The sequence below is a fragment of the Eptatretus burgeri genome, chromosome 10 (genome assembly GCF_056783735.1).
Source record: "Eptatretus burgeri isolate ZD-2024b chromosome 10, Ebu_testis_v1, whole genome shotgun sequence".
In the NCBI taxonomy this organism is placed as follows: Eukaryota; Metazoa; Chordata; class Myxini; order Myxiniformes; family Myxinidae; genus Eptatretus; species Eptatretus burgeri.
The window spans coordinates 106,653,258-106,665,358 of NC_140970.1; the positions used below are offsets into that span (position 1 = coordinate 106,653,258).

The window sequence follows — 12,101 nt, forward strand, 5'->3', positions numbered from 1 at the left end:
GGTGAACCAGTTGAAACGGGGCAAAGCTCCAGGGATCTGTGGCATCAATGCTGAACTTCTCAAGGCTGGTGGAAATGCTGCACTCGTGTCGTTGCATGCAGTTTTGTGCTCTACCTGGAACACAGGCATCATCCCAACTGACTGGAAGAGGGGCCTTGTTGTTCCTCTCTGGAAAGGGAAGGGTGATTGCCAAGACTACAACAACTACCGAGGGGTGACGCTGCTCTCAGTGCCGGGCAAGGTCTTTGCTCGGATAATTCTTGATAGGGTTCGCCACCATCTGCTTGAGCACCAGCGTCCAGAGCAGTCAGGCTTTACACCAAAGAGGTCAACGATTGACCGTATCCTTGCTCTTCGTGTCCTCACCGAACGCAGACGAGAGTTTCGGCAGGGGCTGCTTGCAGCCTATGTTGATCTCTGTAAAGCGTTTGATTCAGTGAATCGGGATGTCCTCTGGAGGATTCTTGGTCTTCGTGGGGTGCCACCAAAACTGATCGATCTGATGTCTGAACTCTACTCTGGTACTGAGAGTGCTGTGAAGTGTGGTGGTACCATCTCTGACTTATTTCCAGCTGTTACTGGAGTTCATCAGGGGTGTGTACTGGCCCCCACACTTTTCAGCACTTGTATGGACTGGATTTTAGGGAGGATGTTGGAGAGATCAAGCTGCGGTGCATCGTTTGGGAATGTCAAGATCTCGGACCTTGATTTTGCAGACGATGCAGTCATCTTTGCGGAGACTTTAGACATCCTTTTGGGGGCCCTCGAGGTGCTGAATGAGGAGTCGGAGCCGCTGGGATTACGGGTTTCTTGGGTCAAAACTAAGATCCAGGCTTTCGGTGGCATCTTGGATGATGCTGTCCTGTCTGTGTCTGTTTGTGGTGAGGATGTTGAGGTCGTGGAGAGATTCACTTTCCTTGGCAGTGATATTCATGTCTCTGCTGGCTGTGAGTCAGAGGTCAATAGACGTCTGGGTCGGGCCTGGGGAGTCATGGATTCACTGGATCATGGGGTGTGGCGCTGCCGGTACCTGTGCGGGAGGACGAAAGTCCGAGTCTTCAGGTCCTTGGTCTTGCTCTATGGTCTTCCAGTCTTGCTCTATGGATGCGAGACTTGGACTCTGACCAAGGATCTGAGACGGAGACTTAATTCCTTTGGTAACAGGTGTCTTCGGTGAATCTTTGGCTATCGCTGGTTGGATTTTGTGTCCAATGAGCGGTTGCTGTGAGAGACTCGGATGAGATTTGTTTCCTGCATAGTCCGTGAGCGTCAGTTGCGGCTGTATGGACATGTGGCTCGTTTTCCTGACGCTGATCCTGCTTACCAGATTCTCTCAGCGGGGGAGTCTCATGAGTGGAGGAGGCCAGTAGGCCGACCACGTGCCTCGTGGTTGCAGCAGGTTGACCATCATCTCAAGGAGATGGGGATGGGCCTGGCATCTGCCTGGGGGATGGCCAGACGGAGGCCCCTGGAGTACCGGCGGAAAGTGGACGCAGCGACGCGCTGTTCTGGCACATGCTCCCATACCTGACCTGAGGAGTGCTGGGATGCGAACATGGCACAGGGATGAAAGGTCGAATAGCCTTTACCTTTGCTTTAATCACCTGGTGGTTTCTATTGTGGGTGATCTACGGCTCACCGTGGAACTCATCCCTACAGCGTATGAAGGACGAGGACGTGAGGAAACAGTGTACTTTTAGATTAAGTTCCATGAAACTAGGAGGTATTTGAGACCTGAATTTGAGCTTTATGTGAAAAGTGTGCAACGTAGACGGGATCGACAAACGGACCATCATGTGATTAGTTACTCATACCTGGACACAAACACCAACTGCACTTTCTATGATTTGCTCTTACTTTGTTCCATGTCAAAAGGTTTCCTTTAAGGAATTCCATGCACAGGAATTATTCTAAGAGAGAGATTTCCATGCCATGCTTGTGGTCGTTCCTGATACAGCCATTGGGTACAGTCATAGCAAACGTGTTGCTTTGAGGACGTGGTTCAGAGGTCCTGCTCTTATCGGGTGAAGAGGATAATGGACTTCCCAAACAAAACTTGAGAAAGGTTCAAATTCACCACTGTTAGAAACGAGGTGAAGCTGAGGTTTCAGGCATTGACCTTCGTTGAAAAAGGGTAACTCCGACGAACAACAACGTCCAAAAGGTCCGATTCACCTTCGTTTCTCACAACAGTAAACTTACACTTTCTCAACTCTCGTTTGCTAAAAACACATCGTTCCATCCATCGAACTCGCGTGTTCGTCGTTTTTGTTGTAACTTGGCTTTCCGTTTTATGAAGAGGTCCATGGTCGTGGTGCTACCTTTAACTCGAGAAATCACCGAGGTTGCTTTTTATTTGATAGAAGACCGTCACGTCTGGACCACCACGTGCTGCGTGCCACGTGTGTTGAAGATTTTGAATTTTCTTTGCTGGCTGCACTTTGACCTCAACATTGATGACCAGGAAAATGTAACTCCTTTCGTTATGTCCTCAAGAGGAAAACTTTCTGTTACTCCAGACTGAGGGCTCATGTGGATGACAGGCCACACACTTGAATGGGCTTTGTTTTGTCGATCAGTCCATTGAAAGTCGTGTATGGACGAGCCAGCTCTTTTGTGGGTTTGCTTTACCGTCATTGCCCACATAGGTTTTGATGGGATTGCACACAGAGATCTTAATTTACATCTCTTTTTACCATTAAAATCGTGTTCTTCGTGTCTCATTTGAGTAGTCTGACGACGAGCCCAACACCTGTTTACGGCCAACCATTGTGATGGATGTTGAGGCAGCTGAGATGTCACTGCCAGTTTTCAGATTGCAAATTTCACCTTCAAGGTAACAATTACTGATGTTCTTAAAGCAACAGACTCCACATGTCTCCTGCAGTAGTGAGATGTGCTCAAAAGTGATACTGCGCACGAATGCCTTGCATCCTTCAGGTACCTGAACGGTGACTACATTGGCATGGTTGAGCATGCCATGTGTGAAGTAGACCTTGGATGCTGGAGGCACAGAGTTTGGAGAGTAAGGCTGGGTCTGCATGCACAATGATAGGCCATTTCTTTACACATAGTCGAGGCTCATGAAAGAGCTAGAACATAGAACGGCTCAGGACGTAACAGATCAAAAAGAACAGTAGAAAGAGAGAGAGGGGGATGAACACCAACAACAGCAGGGTTGAGGGACAAAATTGAGAGAGGTGACTTGGATAAATAATGGATGTGGGGATGAATGAGGGTGATGGGAAGAGGCACAGGGGGTGGAAAAGATCGAAACAGAAGCACTCTCAGAAGAAAAAAACTGTAAACTTGGAAAGAGGTGAGTTTGAGTAGGATTAACGGGGGTAGAAATTATCTTGGTTTTGTGATGGAGGATGATCTGAGATGGTGGTGAGTAGCTGTCTTGAATACTTGGAGGGAAGAATGAGATCGAGGAGAATGTGGAAATTGGTTCCACGGGTGGGAAAATAGAGGAACGAATGAATGAGTGAAGGTGTGTGCAGTGATCCTGGATTTTGGGAGTTTCAATAAAATGGGGTTGCTGGTGGACCACGTGGCACTGCAGAAATCTGGGGGGACAGAGCACAGAAAGAGCAGGGGGTGCAAGACCACAAAGGAGGTGGAAGAAGACAGAGAAACAACCGAAGGAAGGACTTCGCACGATGGAGGACGCCAAGTCGGTGACTGGCTTTGGAGGTCAACCGAGAAATGTGGTTTCTTCAAGAAAGATCATGGTCGATAGTGAAGCCCAAACATTTGAATGACTGAACTTCTTCAAGTGGTTTGCGAAGGAAATAGATGGGAGAGTTTGCAGGACAGTCTTTCCAGAGAGGCAGAGTGAGAATGTGAGATTTGTCATGATTTTAAGATAAATTCCAAGTGTTCGACCAGCGAGAGATGATTTGGCTGACGCCGAGCTTGAGGAATGCAGCTGGGAAGCAAGGTTGGGGTGGTTTATTTTGTGGTGCGTGAAACATCCTGCAACTGATGCCCTCAAAAAAATAGACGTTTTGGACCGCAGGCCGCATTTTCCTTCCAATCATCAAAAAAGTGAGGGTCTCGGCCGACGTTCCACAACATCGTCAAGGATGGTTGTAGACACCTATTACGAGTATCAAGGTGTGCAGAAGGAGAAGAGGCTGCAGCCTGCCTGTCTGAAGGATGAGGGATGTCACGGAAGAGGTTGAAGTCATCAGTAACGAGATAGGATTTTCCAGAGACTGAGAGAGATCGTTGTTGAAGATTAGGAATAGGACTGGGCCCTAAACACTGCCTCGGGACACTCCAGCCTAAATAGGGAGTGGAAATGAAAGGATTCCTTTGAGAGCCACATGTCTACGTGAGTTGAAGAAGTCAGTAAATCATGTGTGGAGTTGGCCTTGGATTGGCAGAGAGTTTGGAGACCAAGGTAGGATGGCAGATTGTATCGAATGGACCTTGAGATTGTGGATATCTCATCACCTCAAGGTAAAGCCACAGCTGGCACTCACAAAGCTCCAGTTCATGGACGTCACATCACACTTCAAAAGGATAATGCATGTCCTCACATCGCACGAGTGGTCACTGACTTAATCGTACAATAGTATATTCCCACACTTCCCTGGCCAGCTGTTGTGTCTGATCGTTCTCCTATGGAACATGTGTGGGATGAAATGAAATTATGATTACGCCATCTTCAAAACCAGCCAGCGGCGTTGGCCCAGGTACAGATCTGCGGCAGGCCTTGGTACAGATCTGGAATGACGTCCCTCAAGCCTTCTTCAACCATCTTGTGTCCTCAATGAGGTGCCTTTGCCAAGCGTGTGCAACGCAAATGGTGGTCACACCAGATACTGAGCTGATAACTGACTTTTTGATAGCACTGCACCCCTATTTGAGCCTCTAGAGACATGTCTTACACACATGTATTGACATTCTCAAGTTGATTTCATGTTTATCAAAGACTAAACATTGATATGACCAAACAACATGATGTATTTATTTTCATTTCTCATTTCACAAAGGTGTACTTGATGCAGAGGAACTTTTTCCATTCATATATATAGTTCCAAAAGACCCAGAAGTCCCAAAAAGACCCTAACAGACCCAAAAGACCCCAAAGACCCAAAAGACCCCAAAGACACAGAAAGACCCATTAGACCCGTTAGACCTTAATACCATTTAGGCCTCTTACACCCTTCAGACAGATTAGACAGCTTAGACTCTTGACCACTTAGACTACTTGGACCTTATTATATCACAAATTAAATTTCAAATAAATACAATATTACAAATACATTTTTGGGCTTTTCCAAAATTTCACTTTTCAGCTTCGCCTCACAATCAAGTGTTAAATCGCAGGGGACTCACCTATGAATAACTTCTCTACCTCAAGTATCATCTTGTAATCCACACTGATTGGGACATCCCTAAGTCTACAATTCCAAAAAATCCATTGATGTCACAACCATGTTTCTCATAATATCAACAAGGGTTATCTGCCTCTTGGCAACTGGATTCCTCTCCCAATATTCCCTCTCTAAGTATCCATAGTGAGTGTGGGAATAGCAGCATTTTCACAATGCAGCTGGGAAGGCCTGATGATCATGGAGAAAGTGTAGGAATTTGAAGGAAGTAACAGAGATGTCACACAATGGCGCATTCTTCAAAAGGTACAGTCGGATCTTTAACATCCACAGGTAATACTAACAGACATGTCCCGAGCTTAGCCCCCGTCCAGCACTTATTGTTGTAATACCTTACCTGTGAAGCACCGGGATGACCGGTTTATCGTCAGGTCAGGAATCAAACCCAGATGAGACAGTCCAACTGGGGAGCATTCTACCTCTGAGCTATCCTCCCATCATAAGGTCGATGTGACATGATCGTTCCTACATCTGTACCTTCTTGGTTTTACTGACCCCAGTGGGAGAACACACCCTTTATAAATAAACCCAGGTACCTGGTGGCTACCTGCCCAAAAATATGGAAGGCATTTCACACTTCAGCTATCCTCTTTGCTTTCTTTGAGTTCCCTTTATCCGATTCCTGTACAATAATACAAGTTTTACTCAGCAGGGAGACATTTTCTTGTTTGTCCAAACACAAGTGCGTGTCACATTGTTATGGTCCCCAAAATGAAAAGTCCCATATGATCAAATATAAACCCTTTAAGGACCAAGGGACCTTTAAGGCCCTTTAAGGATCTGTCGCTGACCTTGCAAGTGGTGGATCTCCGATATTTCCCCGCCATCTCGGATACATTTTCCCGCAATCTCCGACATATTTCCCAGCAATCTCCGACATATTTCCCAGCAATCTCCGACATATTTCCCCACAATCTCCAATATATTTCCCCGTAATCTCCGATATATTTCCCCGTAATCTCCGATATATTTCTTCACAATCTTTGATATATTACCCCGCAATCTCCGATATATTTCCTCGCATTCTCCGATATATTTCCCTGCAATCTCCGATATATTTCCTCGCATTCTCCGATACATTACCCCGCAATCTCCGATATATTTCCCTGCAATCTCCGATATATTTGCCCGCAATCTCCGATACATTTGCCCGCAATCTCCGACATATTTCCCAGCAATCTCCGACATATTTCCCAGCAATCTCCGACATATTTCCCCACAATCTCCAATATATTTCCCCGTAATCTCCGATATATTTCCTCGCAATCTCCGATATATTTCCCCGTAATCTCCGATATATTTCTTCACAATCTTTGATATATTACCCCGCAATCTCCGATATATTTCCTCGCATTCTCCGATATATTTCCTCGCATTCTCCGATACATTACCCCGCAATCTCCGATATATTTCCCCGCAATCTACGACATATTTCCACCAATCTCCGATATATTTCCCCGCAATGTCCGACATATTTCCCCCAATCTCATATATATTTCCTCACAATCTCCGATAGATTTCCCCGCAATCTACAATATATTTCCCCGCAATCTACAATATATCTTTCTGCAATCTCCGACATATTTCCCCGCAATCTCCGACATATTTCCCCACAATCTCCAATATATTTCCCCGTAATCTCCGATATATTTCCTCGCAATCTCCGATATATTTCCCTGCAATCTCCGATATATTTCCCTGCAATCTCCGACATATTTCCCCGCAATCTCCTATATATTTCCTCACAATCTCCGATAGATTTCCCCGCAATCTCCAATATATTTCCCTGCAATCTCCGATATATTTCCTCGCATTCTCCGATACATTACCCCGCAATCTCCGATATATTTCCCTGCAATCTCCGATATATTTGCCCGCAATCTCCGATACATTACCCCGCAATCTCCGATATATTTCCCCGCAATCTACGACATATTTCCACCAATCTCCGATATATTTCCCCGCAATGTCCGACATATTTCCCCCAATCTCATATATATTTCCTCACAATCTCCGATAGATTTCCCCGCAATCTACAATATATTTCCCCGCAATCTACAATATATCTTTCTGCAATCTCCGACATATTTCCCCGCAATCTCCGACATATTTCCCCACAATCTCCAATATATTTCCCCGTAATCTCCGATATATTTCCTCGCAATCACCGATATATTTCCTCGCAATCTGCGATATATTTCCTCACAATCTCCGATAGATTTCCCCACAATCTCCGATATATTTCCCCGCAATCTCCGATATATTTTCCTGCAATCACTGATAAATTTCCTCGCAATCTGCGATATATTTCCTCGCAATCTCTGATATTTTCCCCACAAGTTTAGATTAATTTAGGTTTATGTATTTGCAAACATTGCAGCTAGCACTGGGTGAGAGCTTTTGTCGTTTTCATAAAATCATGCACACTGTTGAATTTCAATTCGCATTCATGATTATTACTGCACAGCAAACTTTGATAAAATTGGATTTATATCTGACAATTACTTCCAAGATGTTTGTGGTCCTCAAAAAGCAACACTGTTAATTATAAAAGGCATTGAATTCATCACTAAAGAAGGTTTTTCTTTAATTCCTGCTTCAGCATACCATAAAGGAGGTGTGAAGGAAAGAGAAAACTCACTAAGGTGATCGGTGAGGGAAAGGCAATGAGAGGGAAGTGATGGGTGAAGGGTTCAAGAACACAGAGCATGACCGACGCATGAAGGACAATAGGAGAGACCTGAGAAATTCGCAGCGGGTTCTGTCTTGTGAGTTGTATATCAAGGCCTTGATGATTTTGCTGACGTGCAGTGGGAGCCAACAGAGAGCGAAAACCACCACCAGGCAAAACACCGTCTTCGCCACTTCCCGACGCTGCCAGTGAGGCACAGAGATGTATGTCAACAAGGCACACGGATTGCTTTTCTCTGCAAATAATCATGTTACACTGACCTCTCCGGGCGTGCTTACTGCTCACTTAATGCATCATCGAGTCAGAATGGTGGTCGTGAGAAAAACAAAGGCAATGTCAATGTCACCCCAGAATATCCACATCATGTCTTGCTCCAAACCTCACTACCGCATCAAATTGCACTACACCTGAGAAAGCAACTCCAACTCGACTTCTGTACAAGTAAGTCTCAGCAACAAAGGTCTTGCAGGATCACAGGTGGAATATCTTATTAACAGCCACAGACAGACTCATTTGAGCACACACACACACACACACACACACACACACACACACACACACACACACACACACACACACACACACACACACACACACACACACACACACACACACACACACACACACACACACACACACACACACACACACACACACACACACACACACACACAGGGTGGGGGTTGATGAACTTGAACTTCATTTGTTCTGTACTTTCTTGTTTCTTATTTATCTATCTTTTAATTAATCTATTTATTTTTGATGAGCATTGATGATGCATGGAAGGGATAATCGGTATGAATACTGACATTCCAAGCTTATTGCATTGTCCTGTATGCCAACTTTATTGCTTTGATCTCAGAAATCAAGATGGCGGGCACGATGGGATTGGGTGGATGGCACGAAGGGGATGAATAGATGGCACAATGGGGGATGAGTGGATGGCACGATGGGGGTGAATGGATGGCACAACGGGGGTGAATGGATGGCACAACGGGGGTGAATGGATGGCACAACGGGGGTGAATGGATGGCACAACGGGGGTGAATGGATGGCACAACGGGGGTGAATGGATGGCACGATGGGGTTGAATGGATGGCACAACGGGGGTGAATGGATGACACAATGGGGTTGAATGGATGGCACGACGGGGGTGAATGGATGGCACGACGGGGGTGAATGGATGGCACAACGGGGGTGAATGGATGGCACAACGGGGGTGAATGGATGGCACGATGGGGTTGAATGGATGGCACAACGGGGGTGAATGGATGACACAATGGGGTTGAATGGATGGCACGACGGGGGTGAATGGATGGCACGACGGGGGTGAATGGATGGCACAATGGGGGTGAATGGATGGCACGACGGGAGTGAATGGATGACACAATGGGGTTGAATGGATGCCGACGACTGACTTCAAATTTGTAAACAATTGTATTATCTCAAAAGGAAATGTAAGGTTGGAAGTATTTCCTTTTCATTCCTTGTTATTAATATTTTGGCCCCTTTTTCTCTTACGAACAAGAGTACACAACCTTCCTGGTAGTTTTTTTCTACAATATAAATCTTGCACATTGTGATTACATCATATTTATGCAAAATTTTGGAATTTGGTTTATTCACTTTTCTCTCCCTCAGACATGCTCCTTCAATTTCCCACATTTACACTTAATGCCTCCCGACATCATTTCCCTATCCTCATCCCTTCCCTTTATCAAATTTATGTTTTGTGTGGTTAACGATATGAAGTGCGAATGTGTGGTTAATGATACGAAGTGTGAATGTGTGGTTAATGATACGAAGTGTGAATGTGTGGTTAATGATATTAAGTGTGAATGTGTGGTTAATGATATTAAGTGTGAATGTGTGGTTAATGATATTAAGTGTGAATGTGTGGTTAATGATATTAAGTGTGAATGTGTGGTTAATGATATTAAGTGTGAATGTGTGGTTAATGATGTTTAGTGTGAATGTGTGAATAGTGATATTGTTGTAGATTTCCGCCCGCCGGCGTGCGAATGACCGCGTCGAACCATTCGCGGTCGCTTCGCCCACCGAACGGACAATCCAGTTGTGACTTCTGGAACAACGCCAGAAACCAGTCACGGGTGGGTTTTCAATCCCAGCACAATCTTGTCCGCACTCTACCTGCGCTACAGGGTCCGATCGCCAAATCTTCGATTTACCTAATTATTCACGCAGGTAGGTGAGAGAGATTGTACCTCAATGGGACCACTTGGAAACGAGCCGCTTAAGCAGCTCGCTTCCTTTTGGGATAACCAAGCGGGGTATTATCGCGCAGTCCCGTTGGACCCGGTCACTTTACCGGCTATTTAAAAACCAACTATATTCCGAGTGCAAGATGGGGCAGTTCAATGAGGGAATGGACGCAACGAACAGGTTTACATTCACACAAGGACATTTATTATAATAAATCACGTATGCAATTAAACAAGGCAAAACACGTATGCAATTATACAAGCAACAAAAGCACGACAAAAGAACAACAACCGTCTACTTATTATGTACAGACACTTGCACTTAACAGCAGTTCCTACTTATTAGACGGGCCCACAGACACACGAACGCACACACACACCCAATAAATGGTGGCAGAGGCCTTTAATAACGAGCTCCAGCTCGGAGGACAGGTGAGCTGAAACCCAGAGCCTATCTCGAACCTCTCCACCTCGTGTGGTCTTCAAGTTGTTCGGACATGGGCTCCAGCGAGAGTGAGCTGGATCCAATCGCCGAGCCGCAATCCTTCCCGAGCTCCCGCGAATCCTCCCGCGCTTCTCAACACGTGCTGGTGAGATGAGGCGCCGATCCTTCCCATCGATGCGTCCCTTCCCCGAGGAACCACCTCCCACGCTTCTCAACAAGTGCAGGTGAGACGAGGCGCCAAACCTTCCCTTTGATGCGTCGCTTCCCCGAGGAACCACCTCCACGAAGAGGTCGATGAGTTGCACCAAGCCAGGAACCAAAATGGAGAACAAAGAGCTCCACGAACCAAGAAGAAGAAGCCACCACTCGCAGCTCGAGCCGAGCGACCGGCTTAACTTCCTTCCAAACAGGGCAGCTCGAAGCAAAAAGCTCTCCCGAGCCAAGCAGAAGCCGAAGCTCACGGAACCGTCAAAGCAAAGAGCCTCCAAAAAACCTCCTCCCGAGTCAGGCCTCAGCCGAAGCTCACTGAGCCAGCCGAAGCAAAAAGCTTCCGCAGGCCTCAATCCAAACGCAAGCCAAGCAGGACCCGACGGTCTGCTGAACGACTACCCTCAACTCCCTTCTCCAACTCTGCCCTCTCCAACTCTGCCCCTGAACAAAAAAAAAGATCTCTTATCCTTCTCCGCCCCCCCTCCTCCACACTCGGCGTGACTCATGCCCTCGTGATCCACCCCCCCCCCCTGCTCAACCACGGGTGAGAGGGAGTTGTTGACATCATGAGTCACGGGATGGCAGGGTTCTTCCTCTTCGCAGAAGAGGGGGAGGGATGTCTCCATTGTTCGTTTCCTAACTATTAAATCGATCCGCAGTGCATCCAATCGATTTCTGAACATTTAAACAATGAAAGGTGAGCTATCTCGGGAACAAGCACTTATCGACATAGCTGACGAAAGGAACCTGTATGTTGTGTGCAAACGAATTTCCAAATTCATAACAATATTAAGTGTGAATGTGTGATTAATGATATTAAGTGTGAATGTGTGGTTAATGATATTAAGTGTGAATGTGTGGTTAATGATATCAAGTGTGAATGTGTGGTTAATGATATCAAGTGTGAATGTGTGGTTAATGATATCAAGTGTGAATGTGTGGTGAATGATATCAAGTGTGAATGTGTGGTGAATGATATCAAGTGTGAATGTGTGATTAATGATATTAAGTGTGAATGTGTGGTTAATGATATTAAGTGTGAATGTGTGGTTAATGTTATTAAGTGCCAACACATTAGCCAGTTGCAACGTTCTGATGGAAGTACCAATGTGTCGGCACTTGTGAGT

At 45.9% G+C, this 12,101-nt stretch overlaps 2 protein-coding genes across 3 annotated transcripts in view; one reads left to right on the forward strand and one right to left on the reverse strand.

Moving 5' to 3' along the window:
- LOC147019378 (DNA-directed RNA polymerases I and III subunit RPAC2-like) overlaps nt 1-12,101 on the forward strand; it is a 220,622-nt gene that overhangs the window by 87,227 nt on the left and 121,294 nt on the right. The window lies entirely within an intron of this gene.
- LOC147019380 (endothelin receptor type B-like) overlaps nt 1-12,101 on the reverse strand; it is a 64,994-nt gene that overhangs the window by 8,491 nt on the left and 44,402 nt on the right. For both annotated transcript variants that reach the window (XM_085899855.1, XM_085899854.1), the window contains exon 5: nt 8,146-8,279. In XM_085899855.1, coding sequence (XP_085755981.1) covers nt 8,146-8,279 — 134 coding nt within the window. The remainder of the gene's footprint in view (nt 1-8,145; nt 8,280-12,101) is intronic.